This window comes from Sinocyclocheilus grahami, unplaced genomic scaffold (assembly GCF_001515645.1).
Source record: "Sinocyclocheilus grahami isolate Dianchi unplaced genomic scaffold, SAMN03320097.WGS_v1.1 scaffold21.1, whole genome shotgun sequence".
In the NCBI taxonomy this organism is placed as follows: domain Eukaryota; kingdom Metazoa; phylum Chordata; class Actinopteri; order Cypriniformes; family Cyprinidae; genus Sinocyclocheilus; species Sinocyclocheilus grahami.
The window spans coordinates 5,068,767-5,088,883 of record NW_015505200.1 but is presented as its reverse complement, the minus strand read 5'-3'; the positions used below and the strand labels follow the sequence as shown (position 1 = coordinate 5,088,883).

General features: G+C 37.6%; 1 protein-coding gene across 1 annotated transcript in view; it reads left to right on the top strand.

Annotated features, from left to right (window-relative positions):
* LOC107557616 (insulin receptor-like) overlaps window positions 1–18,798 on the top strand; it is a 24,787-nt gene extending 5,989 nt beyond the window's left edge. The window contains exons 2-3 of the mRNA XM_016241098.1: window positions 4,898–5,446; window positions 18,738–18,798. Coding sequence (XP_016096584.1) covers window positions 4,898–5,446; window positions 18,738–18,790 — 602 coding nt within the window. The 3' untranslated portion in view covers window positions 18,791–18,798. The remainder of the gene's footprint in view (window positions 1–4,897; window positions 5,447–18,737) is intronic.
* Window positions 18,799–20,117: the final 1,319 nt, after the last annotated feature.

Genomic DNA, 20,117 nt, shown 5'->3' with positions numbered 1-20,117 from the left:
ACCGTTACATCCCTAGTTTGCATTCAGTGCTAATATTCATTATTACTTTGAATTGATTAAAGCTGCAGTACGTAACTTTTTTTTTTGGGTTAAAAATGATCCGAAATCAATATTTGAGCAAGTACATAACCAGCCAGTGTTCAAAACTATTGCCTTACTTTAGCCCGATTCACAAAGGTTGGTTTATAATAATGCTTTCTAATTTGAGTGGTACGGGTAGGTTTTCGCGGGAAATTCGAGCATGCTGCTGCGTCATTACGTCACGTCTGTAAACATAAAGAAGTTGTCCTGACTACTAGGCTATCGCATGTGAGGATCCTGCAGGTGGCAGATCGTTTGTAGTCTTTTTTCACAGCAGCCAGAATAATTAAATGTATCATTTTGATGGCGGATTGTAATCGATTATGTGGATTAAGGATAAAAGAATTGTTTATGAACCACATGTGAATGATATTAAATTATATTCCAGTTATAAATGTGCTTCTGATTACAGATAGCCTGGGATTAAAAATATTTGTATTTTAAAGAAATCCAGTTCTAAGGGAGCATAATTTGCTTTTTGGGTTAAAAGAATTTCTTAATATGAAATTCGAAGAGTATGACAATTAGATTAGACTGTGCAGAAATTGAAATCTACATGCTAAAACACACTATACTCATAGTCACCAATGCTGATGTTGTTAACATTAATCATTTGAGAATAAAGTATAACAATAATAATAATTTGAACAGTTTGATGTGATATGAGCTAACCGATCTTTAGATTTAATCACCATTGGTAGCGAGATTTATGGTAATGGTTTTTTCCTCAGGTGGTCAGAACAAACGTGGCAGACGTGTTACTTGTTCAGATGGAAATATACAGTGAAAATTCTTATTTGGGTCATATTCCAAGATGTAGGCTAGAATCTGTGATTGCGAAGTACAGTAAATATCCACACACCGGTGCGGTGACTGACTGCCACACATACTCTTCAGAGCATTAGATTCATCCGTGCTGGAGCCGTGCCGACTCACAACCCACGCAAGCTAGATAATTCCGCACCCAGCTGCAATTCCAGGTTTTCAAACAGCGATGGGGACAAAGAGGCAAAAATTACGGACTGCAGCTTTAAGAATCTGTTACTGATTCAGCTATTCATATTATTATGAAATTTACACAGCATGTTTATTTTAATTTAAATTTTAATTTAGTAAAGCACATTTATGGGTCATTTTGTCCCAAAAAATAATACAATTTAATGCTAATATTTTCTTATATCAAATCTTAACCTTTGAGTTATTGAGATTTCACATGCAGTTTGTCTCTCACAAGTTTTAAAATAGTTTCAGCTAGTTGCAGACTCAAATCTGATCATGCAAATTCTTGTGCAACACCTGTTAGACTCCGCTTTTCTTCTGATTTCAAGAACAATTTAGTGGTGGAAAACCCAGTAATATTGTTCTTCTCACCTAGTTTGAGGACACCACAGCAGCTGGTGTGCAGGTGCATCTTTAAATCATCCCGACTCTCTTCTCTGCTCACTGTTATTAGTTGCCCAATCATTCTGTATGCTAAATTTATTGCCTGTAACCTTTGTTGCAGTCTTTTCTCACATGGTGAGGTGGTTGGCAGTGTCACTATGGTGTCACATTTATGTGCCCAATGTGCCTAAAAATGCTGTAATATGTTCTAAAGTATAAAGATATGAATATATCTTTGATGTGAAAAAGAATGAGAATGAGATTGTTTGATATTAATATTATTGACTGTATATTCATTTGTAAGTCGCTTTCTCACAAAGCCATATTGTTCAATTACAATTCGGTTTGATGTGAAGAACCCAAAAAGCAGATGATGACAAACCAGCAAAACCTCAAAAGAGGAAGTGGGACAAGAGGTGTGGAGACACGCCTGTTTTTAAGACTTCTGCTTTTATATGGTCACACTTCCAGTTCCTTCCTGTGTCCTGGTTGAAATGTTTGATATTGTTTGTCTTGTTTCAGAGGAAAGTGAGTACTTTGTGTGGTTTGGCCGTTTGCCGCATTTATTTATTTATTTTCATTCAAGAACATTAGCATTATATATATCTTCTGACGCAAGATTTATTTTGATCTCTTAATGGTGGCTGCAAAGGCAAACACACTTATGCAGATTGAATGCAGATTTCAATCAATATGTCAGGTTGAAATATACTTTTCAGGTCTGTAACAAAGCAGGCCTAGCTGCAGAGAAAGTCAGAGAAATCAGCGTTGCCATAGATCACTACCTCAATTACATGCCTTTTCTTTTTTAGACATTTTCTTTTCTTCTTCTTAAAGCATATTTTAAACCTGTAGTTTACTTTAAAGGGGTCCTATTATGCTCTTTTACAAAGTCTTGATTTTGTTTTGGGGGTGTACTAGAACATGGTCTCATGCTTGGTGGTTCGAAAAACACATTATTTTTGCACATAATTTACATTATTAAAATACCTTTCTCCCCAGGCTGGCACAAACGGCTCGATTAGTTCCGGCTTTGATGAAGGTCCGCCTTCCGAAAAACAAAATGTGTTGTGATTGGTTAGCTGTCCCAGTGCGTTGTGATTGGCGAACAGCTTAGACGGTGTTTCAGTACTGCCACGCCTCTTGCTCTGTCTTTCAACAAAAGCTTTTGAGAATCCTGCACTGTACTCACTCGTAATGTGGAAGCTGTCCTCAGTAAGATGCGCAGCACACAATAGCAAATTGGGGTTATAATGCTCGGGAACAGAGTTAAAAAGTAAATTGCAACCACTGTTTCCTGACATCATCCGCTTTCGGAAGTGAAAAAAAACAGCGTTTCAGGCGGTCGTACACCGGACGAGAAGCACAGCGTCGCGCCATGTCTTTAAAATTCGAATACATTATTTTCTATGAGTGTAGGCCCACCGCGGCGCCGTTCGGCGTCTGTCCGCGGCGCCCAGCTACGTCGTGTTATATTTGTAAGAATTGTTCTAGACCTGTGGTTCTCAATCCCAGTCCTCGCGTACCCCCACTCTGCATGTTTTGCATGTCTCTTTGTTAACACACCTGATTCAGATCATCATCTCGTTAGAAGTGAGCTCCGTGCATGAACTGTGTTCCGATTGACATGGTCCCTACACAGTGTCCATTACTCCCTACTCCCTGAGTGGGGGAAATCCATTGAAGTTTACTTCACTTCGGAATATTCATTTACAGATTTGCGCCGCTGCCTGCAGCGTCTTCACACACAAACGAAACTTACTAGAGAAGCGTGAAGTGGGACATAATATACCTCTGTAAATAAATACAATTTAAATTCACGTCTCGCACACTTAAATGCCCTTTGAATGGAACATACGCTCCCTTCAAACTGGAATGATGGAGGAATATCCGGTAATGTCCACTTCGCAGGGCACTTACAGTCAAATATAACAAACGTATGAAGCAATAAGAGAAACATACAAAATGTGCAGAGTGGGGGTACGCGATGACTGGAAATGAGAACCGCTGTTCTAGACATGCCAAAAATCTGAGGCTACAGCACAGCAGCTCTTCTTCTTGGTTTTCTCTGACGCACTAACTCTGCAACAGCTCTTCTTCTTCTCGTCTCGTCTAATGCGCTCACTCAACCTAACTTTGTGACATCATAAAGCCCGGAAACCGAACGCTGTAGTCCAAACGAGCTGTTTGCTGTAGTTCTTGAAAATTGATTTTTTTTTTAAACTAAATATCTCCCTTTGGAGTGGACTTTGAGATTTGTAACTTTCTAGATCTTTTTTATGCCCAAACATACACACTACACACTGACTAAAATTACAAAAGTGAAAAAGCATAATAGGACCCCTTTAAGGTTAACTTGTTAAAGTTATGATTTATGATTTGATCTTTTACAAATGAAAAAAGATTTTTTACCTATTCTAACTTATATAAAACAAATAACAAATAACCTGTATAAAATAACACCTTCCTAAAACTTGCTTTGAGAATATAAAAGTATTAAATAATTGAATTTAAATGTAAATGCATTAAAGGGATATTTCACCCAAAAATGAAAGTTCTGTCATTAATTGCTCACCCTCATGTCGTTCCAATCCCGTAAGACCTTTGTTCATCTTCGGAACACAAATTAAGATATTTCTGATATTTCAGAATTTTAATTTTTGGGTGAACTATCCCTTTAAATAATTTAGTTTTTGTCTTTAAAACAAATTAAATTAAATCTTTTTCATCTCATGATTGTAACTTACATTACTCATCATTCGATGTTCAGGGTTTAAATTGGGCTAGAGCATCATTCAGAGAGTGAATGACTACACACAGTCAGCCAGGACACATCTCATCTCACTGTACCACCGTTCCTTTCATGTGCTTCAACAATACTCTTTTCAAGTGCCTGGCTCCCCATTTGTACATAGTGTATTAGGAGTGTGGTGCTAAAAATAAGTGTAAGTGTAGACGTATTGCACATTGTGTGTGAGTGTGTGTCTGAGAGGACACACATGTCAGTAGGGTTATACTGTGTGTTTCAGCTTCCTCATGCTCCAAAACTGCCGGACTGAAGTTCATTTGAGAAGCATCTCTCCATCTCATACACTAGTTAAACAGCACTGGAATGTGAAAAGCTGCAGGAAGAGGTTTTATTATCTTCATTAAACATGTTATGTCATATGGAAGGCATCACCTCAAAGGAAGAAAATTGAACAGTGCGACAGAAAACTATCAGAAAAATTTCTAATGAAATTTTTATGGCTCTGTAAATGATCTTCTTTATAGGTTTCTATGGAATACATTTTTGCATTTTGTTTGTTTATGCTCGTTACAGAATAAAATCCTGTTAAATTGAAGGTCATCATCTGTAAGCAATTTATTCAAAATTTTTGCTGTAGATTTTCACTAAACCAATTAACATTTTGCTGTCTTTTTGTTGTCGCAGTTTGCTCAAGTAAAGACATCAGAAATAATGTGACCAACCTGCGGGTGCTGGAGAACTGCACCGTGATCGAAGGCCACTTAAAGATTCTGCTCATGTTCACGACCAAACCGGAGGATTTCCGTGGTCTGAGTTACCCCAAGCTGACGGTAGTGACGGACTACCTGCTCCTGTTCCGCGTTTACGGCCTGGAGAGCCTCAGTGACCTGTTTCCCAACCTCACAGTGGTGCGAGGTAATAATCTCTTCTTCAACTACGCACTCGTGATGTTCGAGATGCTGCAGCTGAAAGAGATCGGCCTTCACAGCCTGATGAACATCACCCGTGGAGCCGTGCGCGTAGAGAAGAACCCCGACCTCTGCTACCTCTCCACCCTTGACTGGTCCATGATCCTTGACTCGGTGGAGGACAACTACATCGTGGCCAATAAGAATGATCGAGAGTGCGGAGACGTCTGCCCCGGCACGATTCAGGGCAAAACCACCTGCCCCCTCACCACCATCAACGGAGACTTTAGCGAGCGCTGCTGGAACCAGAAGCATTGCCAGAGAAGTACGTACCCTAAAGCACTTCTTTTTATTTGAGTTTTGCACTGTTAAACCATCACACAGAATGTATTTACATCCTCAAAAGGAATCCCACTTATTTTCGCCTCACCCTCATCGTCAGATAATCGTTTCAAATCTCCGTTTTCACTAGCGTATTAGGGTAATAATATTTATATTACCATAGAGTCTTGAGATGTTTTGAGAAGCGAGTGGAAAGTTGTCAAGGCTCTCTGTGTGTGTGTGTGTGTGTGTCAGACTGTGTTGGCAGTACATTCACTGGCTTTTTCAGCAATAGAGACGCTGGAACCATGCTGGAAGCAACAAGTCAGGTGATCGGCTGCAGTTAAGTAAGCCAAGTTTCTGTGTCAAAGCATGAACCATGTTCCAGATTATGACATAACAGCCCTGTTTGTGCAGTAGTTCGGGGTGTGGGTGGTGCGTTGTGTTGGTGTATAGTTTTGTTTTTTACCTGACAGGATCCGTTGGAGTGGCCAGTCGCACATTATGAGCTGGTCTGCAACGGATGAAGCTGTCTGCAACCCTTTGTTCCATCTATTCAATTTGAAGTGCTGAAGAGCTTGTGTTTTGAACATAGGGAAGAACTTTACATATTGGTGCAAAGCCCTTGAGCTCGCACAATTACACAACACATCATGTAACTGTTCTTTGAACCAACTGTATGGTGTCATGTGTGTCTTGGAGGCATGATCATTTTCTGTTTGGTAATGGTCTTTCTGCGGCTCCATTTTAAAAAGAAAAGACTCTCTTTAGCTGTGTTGTGCAATTAGTTTTCAGGCAAAAATCTCTTTGTTTTAAGTTGGAGAAGGGCTCTAGTGACCAAAATAAATGCATAGAGGTGGGCTCTTTTGACTTGTGCCAGTACCTTAGCAACTGCCCAAAACAATATAGCAACATGCTAAAACCATTCCAGTGTCAATATGTAAGTCTGGTATTGCTATTAATATACACAGCAAATATAGCGCAAATGAAAACTTTTTTCGGCAAAGATGCATTATCTGTTCAAAGGGACAGTAAAGACATTTGTAATGTTACAAAAGATTTCTATTTCAAATAAAACAGTGGTTTCAGTGGTTTTTACATTGATAATAATGAAAAATTAGCACCAAACATGCACATTAGGCTGCTAAAAAATTTAACTTTGCCATCACAGGAATAAATCACATTTTAAAATAGAAAGGTTATTTTAAAATTGTAGTAGTAATTCACAATATTACTGTTTTTATTGTATAATTGATTAAATAAATGCAGCCTTGGTGAGCATAAGAGACTTTGAAGGGACATTTAGATATCAAGTAACGGTAGTTTATAAACTCCTCAAATTTTAAATGACAAAGCAACTGATTTTCGTAATTCTGCTTTATCTGTTTATGTAGAGTTGAGGGACAAACTACCTGTAGGTGATTAATGCAAGAGTAAGGATAGACTGAAGTCCTTGTTAAGTGCCTTGATAAAATCCTTGTTCGGGCCACTTTGACTCATGTCTGGTGAGTTGCAGTTGTACAGTAGGGGATGGAGTTTTTGGCAACAGGTGGAGATTTAAAAAAGCATTATCTAATGATAGAATCTGTCCTGGCCTGCTGCTTGGTCTGTGGTGACTGGTGAAGGACTTGGGGTTAGGGGTCCAATATTGCTTGGAGTGTGCAGCAACTTATAAAACCACAGAGTACTAAAGTGCAAAGAGATACTGTAAGATGAATGTTGTTTTCAAATACTTTGGTCACTATAATCGTGACATGAAATTTTCATACCGTTACATCCCTACTGAGCACACAGTGCTCGACGGAAATTCTCCCTCTTGTTCGCCGTCGTCCTTAACAGTTCTGTCTAATACGGATAGAAGTCTGTCTAATAATCCGATAGAACTGTTAAACAAAGGAATTAAAATGTATACAAAAAGTATTATAACGATTGCTTTTATATTATTAGTAATAGAAAGGCAAATATTATAATACTTTTTCGTTTGCCGTCAGCATTCAGCAAATACGCATTTACATTATTTAAACAAATCTTTGAATGGCTAATGAAAATTTTATTTCACAAACCTTGCAAACTTAGTCGAATCCAGTTGTGAGATCGTGTGAAGTGTAGCCTATAAGTATGTTTATTTTAGAAATTTATTTTATCCATTTTCAAATGATTTCAAATTTCTTAAATATTAATTAAAATAAATACAATTATATCGGCCATCGCCCCCCTGCTTTCCAAGATATTGGCATCAGCTGTCAAAAAAACAATATCGGTCGACCACTATATGACTAGTACTTACCGTAGCAGTTGCAGCTTGCTTCAGAAACCCTTCACCTTCCCCAGCTCCACCTGTATAGATCTGCTACGAGGTGATTCATGTATGCTATATGGGGGTTATTTCATGTGTTATATTTGCAGCAGCAATATATCTTGCATGCTCACAGTAGGATGTTGTGAATGTATTGGCTGTAGCAAGTCTCGGTACTTGCTCTGCCGCAGCAGCAGCATAGCAGATCTATTCCACCAAGACCAAATAAATTAACATTGTTATGTACATTACCATGCCAATCCCTCCGAGAGTTGTCATGACAGAAATACATTTTAACCTAAAATACTCTTGGGGAAAAAAACACTATGTTTTCAGTGTCCTAGCGACAGAATACCAGATAAACCTGGGCCACTGACATCTGTCATGGTTGATCTGATCACAGGTAGTTGGCTGAGACACATTACTGTTTACACTTGGCATTGACATGCATCTCAGATGTGTCTCCTGTGGCCACTTGATCAGATTTTGTTGAGAGGAGAGCCTCTGAATTCATAGCCGCTTACTATATCAGTTTGTTGCTGCATAGAAAAGACAAAGTTGACACAATATTAATAGTATAAGGAATAATAAATTACTATTAGTAATTTAATAGTAGCATTAATAACAATAAACTTGAACTTTTTAGCAATTTCTCTTTTTAATCTTTTTTTTTTCTCACTTCAGTGGTAATCTGCCAAGTGTCTTGGAGATTTACAACGGTTTAAATTGCGAATTTCATTTTCAGGTCTATGCTTAACAAGTAATAGGTCTGTGGTTAACAAGTAATAAATGGATTATAACTACTGCATAAATGTAGCCTAATTTAGTGCTATAAAATATTAAATAAAAAACATTATCAGACAAGCATAATGCAATCATTTCTCTTTTTTTCTCTCTCTCTCTCTCTCTCTCTCTCTCTCTCTCTCTTTTATTTTATTTATTTATTTTTTTGGAGAATAAAAATGCAAAAAGCACCACCAGAGGGTTTAAAGTATGGGGTCATTAAGAATTTTTATTTTATTTTTTATTTTTTAGAAATTAATACCTTTATTCATCATCAAGCATGCATTAAATTGGTCAAAAGTGACAGTAAAGACATTTGTAATGTTACAAAAGATTTCTTTTTTAAATAAATTGTTCTTTTGAACTTACGATTCATTAAACAATCCTGAAATAAATGTATTTCCAGGAATGAAAATAAGTGTATTTCCATTTCCACAAAAATTATTTCCTAAACTGCATGTAACTGGAAACGTGCTTGTTTTTTCTCAGTTGTTTGTTGGCAAGTAAATCATTACCATTGGTTGCTGTTATTCAGGATACATAAGCATTTACTCTTGTTTCTGTACATTTAAAGTACATGAGGGCTTCTACACAGCATATCAATTTGATGAGCTCCATAATAGAGCGTTAATCCCTGTAGGATTAAGCTGTTAGTAAAGTGAGTTTTCCTCGCTCATTAATCCTTCTACGTGGAGGATCTTACACATACTGTCTCTCTCTCTAGCATTCTTGCTCATTTGCTAAGGTCCCTCTGTCCCATATGTTTCTTTGCATAATATTGAATCACATTAAGAGCTTTTGTCTTAAACACACGTCTGTCCAGCTGCTGGATTTCAACAGGAATGCAAGCGAGTCCCTCGCCCTTAATCCTGATCCACATGGAGGGAATTGCAGAGTTGCATTGCTTAATTCTGTCTGTAGCTGATCAGCGGTGAGTGGTCGACTGCAGCCGTGCGCCCTTCCTTGTGTCTGATCCAGAGAAAGAGAAAAGTTACTGAGGACAGCCAGATCAGCCTCTTGTACGGCTGCCTCTGAAAGAGGAGGGAATGAGATGGCGAGAAAAAGAGCCTGTGGTAACTGCGCAGGGACACGTTGCCAAAGTCTCTTTTGCAGATTTCCGTGGTTTTGTTGGCAGCCGTACAAAAGTGGTTTTGTTTCATATTTGGAATAGTTTTGGAAGTGTTGGCACTGGTTTTTCCTGAGCAGCTTTGCTCAGTGAGCATATTTTGGCTGTTGGAAGCAGTAAAACTGATTTAAATCTATTGCTGTTGAGGAGTTAATAAAGTCTGACAGTTAATCAGGCCCTTTTTTGGTGTTTTTAAATGCCTGATGTTCACTTATACCAACCAACCGCACTAAACTGAATAACCGAGCATCATCCTGCATGATGACACAGCAATGGGCCTGAAATCATTGTGCCCGCCAGCTGCCCTGTGGGGAACTGAGGAATTAAATGGGAAAATAAAATGGTAAACGGGAGCCATTGAAGGACGATGATATACTTGAATGCTTTTCTAAAGGTGCTCGTGCAATCATGTACAGTACAAATGGGGAGAACATTGGAGACTTGGGATCAGTTTCTGCCTGTCCTTCACACTTGTGAAGTTCGCTGTCGGTGTAAAGTCCATGTTTTGTGTTAGATCTGTTAAGGGAGCGCAAAGGCTTCTGTTGGCTGTCAGCCAGTGCTGAATGAGGCTGGGCATCCCCCAGCACTGAATATTTTACACACATTAAAAAATTATCTTCGTTATCTGTCCTCAGAGGGGATTAGAAACACAGCTGGGATGGAGAAACGGTAGTTTGTCTGGGAGAATAGAAACACTACATGTAGCTAAATGTTTAAGTTTGTGGCTTAATGTCTACCTCACTGGTGACAGATTGCATTTGGCTTCGAGAATTGGCTCATATTTGATAAGCTAGTACGGTATGTTTCGCTTTTTTTAATTATTTGAAAAATGTGCTTTGTGTAACCACTTGTATCCGATTTGCTCAAGGCTCAGTCTGGGTCATATAGTCTGTCTGACTACTTGTTCACCCAAGGCAATGTTAAGGAAACTACTTTTAAACTGTAGCTTCCTAAGCTACAAGCTACACATAAATTAAAGTTGTTAAACGACTGTGTCTACCCTTTTAAAAAGTAGTTTGTGATGCGACAAGCTACTAATAAAATGACTACCTCAAAATAGCTCACTAGATGCTATTTAAGGGAGTCATTTATAGTACACTACCGTTGAAAAGGTTAAAGGCGGTAAGATTTTTTTTAATGTTTGTAAAAGAAGTCTCTTATGATCACCAAGGCTGCATTTATTTGATCAAAAATACAGTCAAATCTGTAATATAGTAGGGCTGGGGCAATAAATCGATGCATCGAAAATCGAGAAATGATTCTGCATCAATTCTGAGATTTTCCGAAGGCATCGCGATTTTCTCTTGAATCGATTCTGAGCTTAGTTTTTAACAGTAGATGGCACTGCGGGCTTTAGAAATAGCCGTATTCTGCTTGCTTCCTTACACACGCACCACTTGAACCTAAAATAATCATTCATAAAGTTCGAAAAGGTTGAAGCGAATTACAAGGATGTTCACATTGGGCTGCGTTTACATTTATCTCGCATCATAAAAGCATAAAAACTGATGTGCAAGTACATTTAACCACTTAAATTACTCAGCCGAACGCACAAGCTCTCTTCTTCGTGAGCATTTGAGTATGCGGTTAAAAACTAAGCTAGAGTGCCACCTGCTGTTAAAAACTAAGCTCAGAATCGATTTGAGAGAGAATCACGATGCATTCCAAAAATCTCCGAATCGACCCACGAATTGCGATGCATCGATTTATTGTCCCAGCCCTATAATATAGTGAAATATTATATTATTACAGTTTTCTATTGGAACCTTTTTTATGCATTTTAAAAAGTAATTTATATCTGTGATGGTTAAAGCTGAATTTTCAGAAACCATTACTCCAGTGTTCAATGTCACTGATGCAGACGTGCCAACCTGTATGCATTTTGCGTATTGGGTACGCGTTTTGACCTCAAAGTATGCTGGTACGATTTGTCACTCTAAACTACGCAAAAACCTGGTGACGTCTCTGTCCACGTGCAGTACTCAAATCAAGCAAAAGCAAAAAAAAAAGAAGTTTGTTCATTCCCCAAATAGCAAGCAGGGAGGATTGACAAATGCGTAAGGCCTATCATTAAAACGAGACTGCAAATTGACAGCAACACAAAATCAGTCGAGTGTTTGAAATAACTTCTTTTTGTGATCTGATGTCGTCTTATCACAGAATGAGGCAGAAAATATATTCTATACTGTAATAAAGGCTATTTCGATTAGCAATATAACTATACTTAATTATTATGAAAACACCCGAGATGGTTTAAACAAATAAACTATAAATTCTTGCAGTCAAGTGTTTATTGTCTTACTGTTTCATCATTTAAAATATTTCTATGTTTTAACTCAGCTACAGTGATAGCTGGATGCCTTTTGTCCATATTAGGGATTTTCTGGGCAGAAAATATATTCTATACTGTAATAAAGGCTATTTCGATTAGCAATGGATTATAACTATACATAATTATTATGAAAACACCCGAGATGGTTTAAACAAATAAACTATAAATTCTTGCAGTCAAGTGTTTATTGTCTTACTGTTTCATCATTTAAAATATTTCTATGTTTTAATTCAGCTATAGTGATAGCTGGATGCCTTTGTCCATATTAGGGATTTTCTGGAGAGTCATCAGTTCTATTACTTCTGTGATGCATATGTGGAGTTTCTATGCGAGGGTGCCCTCTGGCTACGAGTATGAATGAAACAGGCATTAAATGTGGTGATGTCTAAATCAGGGGTCTCCAAACTCGGTCCTTGGAGGGCCGGTGTCCTGCAAAGTTTAGCTTTAGTGATAAATGGTTTGTGTGCCGTGGTTCAAATGAGTAGCACTGTTTCGTTCCACTTCTGGTGCAAAAACGTTATATTGAACATTTGTCAAACTCTTATTATCGTTTTATCGAGGAAAATTATGTCACAATAATTATCGTTATCATTTTATCGCCCAGCCCTATTTGGAGCTATAACTATACTTAATTATTATGAAAACACCCGAGATGGTTTAAACAAATAAACTATAAATTCTTGCAGTCAAGTGTTTATTGTCTTACTGTTTCATCATTTAAAATATTTCTATGTTTTAATTCAGCTACAGTGATAGCTGGATGCCTTTTGTCCATATTAGGGATTTTCTGGAGAGTCATCAGTTCTATTACTTCTGTGATGCATATGTGGAGTTTCTATGCGAGGGTGCCCTCTGGCTACGAGTATGAATGAAACAGGCATTAAATGTGGTGATGTCTAAATCAGGGGTCTCCAAACTCGGTCCTTGGAGGGCCGGTGTCCTGCAAAGTTTAGCTTTAGTGATAAATGGTTTGTGTGCCGTGGTTCAAATGAGTAGCACTGTTTCGTTCCACTTCTGGTGCAAAAACGTTATATTGAACATTTGTCAAACTCTTATTATCGTTTTATCGAGGAAAATTATGTCACAATAATTATCGTTATCATTTTATCGCCCAGCCCTATTTGGAGCTAAACACTGCAGGACACTGGCCCTCCAGGACCGAGTTTGGAGACCCCTGGTCTAAACAATGTCCAATCCACAAAAATAATACTTCTCTCAAAAGAAGCAGGCATATGTTATTATTATATATTATTATTAATTAGTGGTCGACCGATGTTGGTTTTTTGACGGCCGATGCCGATATCTTGGAAAGCAGGGTGGCCGATATAAAGCCGATATTATTTTATTTATTTTAATTCATGTTTAAGAAATTGAATGCATTTGAAAATGGATTAAAAAGTAAATGTGTTAAATAAACATACTTATACTTTAGATGACAAAGTATTTTTCACACATAAGTAAATATTTAATAAAAAATATAATAAAAAAAAGGAAGTAAACACTGTAACCAGCAGGGCACTCAGTATTTTGGGAAGTTTGTGTGCATTGGGAATCATATTTTTTCAAATAAAGCCAAGGCAACACTCATTTTACATACAGCACACAGTGGAAATGACATGAATATGGCAGTGGACAAATGCATAAAGCGCAGCATAATTTGAAATCACTAGTTTAAAGTTTGTCGATCGTGTGTCTCCAGTGAAGCTGAACTCTCCTCCTGTCCGCATTCAATTCACACGGACCGACTGTCACGCAGAGAACACACGATCATGCAGGATACACATGCACACTTCAAGATCTCACAACTGGATCTGACTAAGTTTGCAAACTTTGTGAAATTAAATGTTAATTAGTCATTCAAAGATTTGTTTAAATTGTATAAATGCGTATTTGCTGAATGCTGATGGCAAATGAGAAAGTATTATAATGTTTGCCTTTCTATTACTAAACGTTCTATCTGATTATTAGACAGACTTCTATCCGTATTAGACAGAACTGTTAACGACGACAAGAGGGAGAAGTGCTACGGTCCGTTGCACCATCAAAATAAAAGTCCCGCCTCGAACGCATCGGCCAAACAGGAAAATTTATCGGCCGATGCGATATTTAAAAAATGCCAAATATCGGCCGATATATCGGTCGACCACTAATGATAATCCACGTTTTTCTACCGTGTACAGGAGGGTTAAATAGTATTTTAAATCGCAAAAAAAAAATACTCTGATGTGCCAAGCCATCAGAACCAAAAACAGTGTTTAAAAAATAAAACAGAGGGACGTATTGAACCGTGGGCTAACTATATTGTTGCATTCCTACTATTTACTCTAAAATACTGTATAACAGGAATAGCACAAAGGCTTGTGTGACTGAGTGCAGACCTGCTAACCTTTGAAAAATATTTATCATCAAATCTTGCATTTTGCACATATGATTTTGACATTAATCATCAAGGATCTTCAGGTAATAATGCAGCTATCTAGAAATATAAGAGGCCGTCCCCCTCCTTCAAACCCCGTGTCCAGTCCCGTCACACTGATGGTACTCAGAATTTTTTTTCCAGGGTTGGCAGGTCTGCTGATGCTAACACTGAGACATTTTTCAGGATTCTTTCATGAATAGAAAGATTTTAAAAAGCATTTATTTGAAATAGAAATCTTTTGTAACATTTTAAATGTCTTTAGTGTCACTTTGGATCAATTTAATGTATCCTTGCTGAATAAAAGTTTTAAATTCCAAGTAAATAACTGCCACTAATATCAATAGAATAGTTTTGGGAAAGGAGTAAAGGCAAGGTATACTCCCTGACAGACATGTTATTGACTGTGAAATTAGGGTATCGTGTGGAATTCACTGTAACACCTCCAGTTCCAATTGCTCTAAACGATTCATATTTATCTTATTTTAAAGGAGTGTTATACAGACTTTTTACAGTCTTTTTGCAGGCAGTCCAATAATTGACCTAACAATACATTATACAATACTGAACTAAAAATGTGCTAAAATATTTAATTTGTTTGCTTCCACTGAGTAGCAGTGCAGGAAACACTGACTGAGTGCTTCAGTGTGGTTCTGCACACATTGGTGGAATAATACACATGGGGAACAATTTACAGATCCAAACGTCATTCTATTCTTGTCATAATTTAAAAAATTGAACTGATTCTGCAAAAGAACATGTCAAATATATTAATAGCATGAGAAATTAAGATAAAGGCTGAAGGAAAGAGTTTTTAATAGAGCTGTTTTATTTTTATCACTCTTTATAAGTGTTAGGCCTTGAGGAGTGGGATCCTTCCTGAAGTTTTTTCCATGTGAGATGATTCCAGATTCACATACGTCAGCGACCTTCACGTCTCCATCCGTTTCAATCTCTGAGGGCCTGTAAGGGTCAGCTAGAAAATAACTCACCTATGCTTCTGTTATTTATGTGCGGAAATTAGATCTTATGTATACGCTTGTTGTTTCTCAGTGCTGCTAAGAAACGTAAGTAACTCTGGGGTGAAAGTGTGTGTAAAGTGCACACAGGGATGTATCCTAAAGGAAGGACCGTCTATGGCTGGAGGCTTCACTGTTGAGTCCCCCTTTCCCCCTCAATTGCCTGACACTCTGATACTACAGGATACACTGGCGCCAATTCAATCTCAGCATGAAACAATAGCTGTTACCAAACTTCACAGAATGTTCGTCCCAATTGTTTCTGGGCATTGTTAGGCGGCTTCCTACTGGGAGGTTATGAATGGTCCCAGGGGGATTTGAAAAAGGATGTAATCTTCCTCTGCTTTTTTCTGGGGCGCATTTTACCCCCAAACCGCCCAAAGAGCAAATTTAAGTGAAATCGCAAGAGCAACAGGAGATTTGAGGCTCATGACAGACACGCCCAAGAGATAATTCGCCTTGTAATTGGCTGAATGTTAGTTCACTCAAATCTAAATAAACAAATCAGAGGACATGGTCGGAAATATCTGCGGTGGGTCAAACAAAGTGCGGGGGACAGAATCACCTTTTTCTAAAAGTGCGGGGGACATGTCCCCATACCCCCCCCCCGCGGCTGCTACGCCCCTGAGAAAAACCACCGAACACCTTAGCAATCGCATAGAAACTTCAGAACATGTCATATTCAGTGTTGTTATTGTTCATTTAGTCCTAAACTTATTAAAAGGTATTTTTGTTAATTGAAATAATACTAAAATGAATAATAAGTCACTTCATTGCCTCTAAATTAATCACTTTTACTCTCTTGCTTTCTCACCCTTGTTCTCTCTATCATCACTGTCTGTTTTTTTTTTTAAATAATGCACTCACTCTGCAGCCAGTCTTCCTCGCCCTAACTTTCTTTAGCTTGGCCTTACTCAACAAAATATTCTTCGTCTTGGTGAAATGTTTGAACATGGCTTCTGAACATGCATCCCTGAGCTTCTTCCTCTTTAAATAGCCCGTCTTTAATATCAGGAAATTAATCATGCCATATTCAGCATTAATCCACTGTAATTATATGGGCTGTGTAGCATTTTGTGGATGGACAAAGTATGCATTCATCAGGTGGAGTTTTTTACCATGATGAGCAGAAAGCCAAAAACGCATTTTGAAGGTTTTCTCTTCCCACTTGTGAGGTCACTAAGATCTGGAAAAAGATTGGAATCCTTCAGCCACTTAAAATAAACAATTAGATGTCATTGCAAATTGTAAGTCTATGATTATTTATTATAATTGACTGATAACAACCTGTTTATTGGATCTGGTTAACTTTTTGAAGTTTCCACATACTTTTTTGGCTCTTTTGGATGCTTGAGCTCTCACTGGGCCGATTACCAAGGCCGTGTACTCAAGTGGAGCCCCTCCTTTAGGGCTGAGACAGGCCCATCGAGTGCCAAAGGTATTAACTCAGTCAAAAGCCTTACTGCTCAAGCCCTTCTCCTGGAATCCCAGACATCTGAAGCATTCATTAAACCTCAGCAGACAAGCATTTCATCGTTTTTCACTCAAAAAAAATAAATAATAGAGAGTATGTGTAAACATACCTGGCAATAAAGCTCATTCTTCTTCTTCAAAGCTCTTCTCTGAAGACATCTCTGGCCAGGCTCTTTAAATATTCTGCACATCTGCAGATTTGCTTTCATGCTGATGAATAGTGTTTTAACTTAATCATGGCAATCAGATTTGATTTGTGGAGCACAGAACCGTGACAAGATTTGTCTTATTTTATCTTAGAAGTTGGCAGTGTTTTTGTTTTGTGTGGTCATACATATGCGCTGGTGCTTGGAAAATGTATAACTAAAGTATTTGCCATTTTGTTATAATCCTTTTCCACAATAAATGTGGTAACTCTATATCTGCTGGGTAGGGCTGTGCGATATTGTAGAAAAATGTGATATGCTATAACTTATAATGCGATACGATAATGCTTAAAGTGCCACATGCTCAGATGAAACCGTTTTTACTCAGCTGTTGCTGAGTCAGTTCTGTGAACTTCTACAGTATAACTATTTTGTGTCATATATACTGTATATATGGTTATTTGTATGTATGTACCAAGAGTTCCTGTAAAACCACAACAAATTCCTTGTGTTTGCGCACAATTAAGTGGTGAATAAAGCTAATTCTGATTCTGATTCTAATAAGAAAGCACCCCTACAATAACTTCTGAAAGTGAACGGTAGTGTTTTACTCGAGCATTACATAAAAATGTCATTTTTAGGGATGCACCGATATGAAAATTTTGACCGATAATCCTTTATTTTTGAAAGCCGATAACCGATATGTTGGCCTTTAAGAGTTCAAAGCCTGCAGAGAGAGGTATTTCTACACTGTTTGCATACTGTCAAAATACTGCTTGCAGTTGGCTGAATTTTCAATTTCATTATCTTAGGTTTTGTCAGTTCATCAGGAGTTAAAGGGATAGTTCAACCAAAAATGAAAATCCTGTCCTCATTTATTCATCTTCAAGATGTTCCAAATCTGTATGAGTTTCTTTCTTCTGTTGAACATAAAAGAAGATATTTTGAAGAATATTGGTAACCGAACAGTTGATGGGAACCCATTGACTTCCATAGTATGGAAAAATACTACGGATGTCAGTGGGGACCATCAGCTGTTTGGTTACACACATTTTTCAGAATATGTTCTTTTGTGTTCAGCAGAAGAAGAAACTTTTGGAACAACTCGAGGTTGAGTAAATGATGACAGATTCATTTGTGGGTGAACTAATACTTTAAATACAAAGTTGTTGTAGCACATTTCTCAACTGACTAGTTCATTTAGTGATGCCAAAATAATGTTTTATTTTTTAATATTTTTTAGATCTCTGCCTCTTCTTACCCATGAGCTCCCTATCACATGTCTTTAAAGGCTATGCTGCCTGTCTCCGCCACCGTGCGTCTATAATTCATGAAAGTTTCTCAATGCATAATCAGTGTTTTTTTTTTTATTCTGTCTTTCTAACCACTCAGTTTATGCTAGATATTATTAGGCACACATGGAATCTGCACACTTTCTTCATGCTAATTGTGTAGGAAAATCAACTGCTACCACCTCAGCTAAAAAAATGCTTCCTAGATACTTCCAAGTCCAACTTTGTAGAAACAGACCAAACTCATTATTTACTGCAAATCTTCCCTTTCAGTGAGCTGTTGACTACTGTGACCAGATCATTGAGTCAGTGAGTTGACTCATTAGTCCGATTGCTTCATGTATGATTCATGTGCACTGTATCAGCTGATTAATTGAAAAGATTAATCTCAAAGGAATTATTTGTTTTTCAGATGGGAATCAGTACGTCTCTCATGAACTCTTATTAATGAGCCAAGGAGACTAGGATGGATGCCAAGATTTTCAGTGGATTGAAACAAAAGAATTAAGTCAAGTAATTAATTAATAATTAATTTGGTCTGTTTTCACACAAAGATATCGTATGACTTCAGAAGAATTGGAATATGCATAAGAAGTTCAGATGTTTCCAGTAGTGGCTGTATCTTTTCCTTGACCGTTTTAAGTGTGTACGTCTCTGTTAAGTAACTTTGCAGATCCACCCAACACACGTTAATGTGGTACAGACTAGTGCTGGGCGGTATGACCAAAAACTTAATATCACTGTATTTTTCAAAATTATACCGGTTTCACGGTACATGACGGTATTTTTTTCATGCATGACCGGGTGTTAACCATATTTTCTACTGATTGAGAGAGGAAATACTGCAGTGTATTGACTTAGAATGCCCTATTTTACTGTCATGATGAGTGAATATTGTCAAAAAATTGTGATTAAACACGACCCCTTTTAATACATGTTAACCAGGAGTCACTCATTTATAATCGCGGCATCGTCTGATAAAATCAACATGCATCTACACTAAAGAGCGGCTATGCGGTTGTTTTGGCTATATTACTTTTTTGTCTCATGCAGCGCACTGCCTGCGTCTGAGTAACAAACAAAAAAACAACAAACAAAAAAGTGCATGTGATATTAACAGACGAACTACACTCATAATTTTTAATTCCAAACAATCAGTAAGCGACAGGTGCTAGGAAATTAGACATATTGACATCCAAAAAACTAATCAAAATGACGAAAGCACCAAACTAAATTCCTAAAACTAAAATGAAATTGGGAAATTTAAAAATAACTAATTCAAAAGATTAAAAAAAAAAGAATCTAAAATAGTGTCTCAATGCTACTAAAATAACTCTGTATTGACTTTCATTGTATGGACAGAAACACACCGGGACATTTTATCTTCTTTGGTGCTTCACAGAAGAAAAAGTCATAGAGGCTTATAATAATGTGAGGGTGAGGAAATTATTACAATTTTCATTTTTAGATGAACCATCCCTTCAAGGTTCTAATTTGACTTACTTTCATGTTTATTACAGTCTTAATAAATTAATGTAACAATGTAGGAGGAACAAATTTCCTACGTACATGTTTTTTATTTGCATGATGTCCCTGCGTCATTCATCAACACATTAGTGCGGTTGATGCTGCACTGTTTGTGATCCTGGATCATCATGTCTAATTTAGATAGCTTGTCTGTCATTGCAATACTCAACCTGTTGGCAATGAAAAACAAAACGTGAGCGAGTACAATCGTGATGTTAGAGTGTTTTTCCTCCATTACGGGTGGCTGGCTGCCTAATGAAAGTGT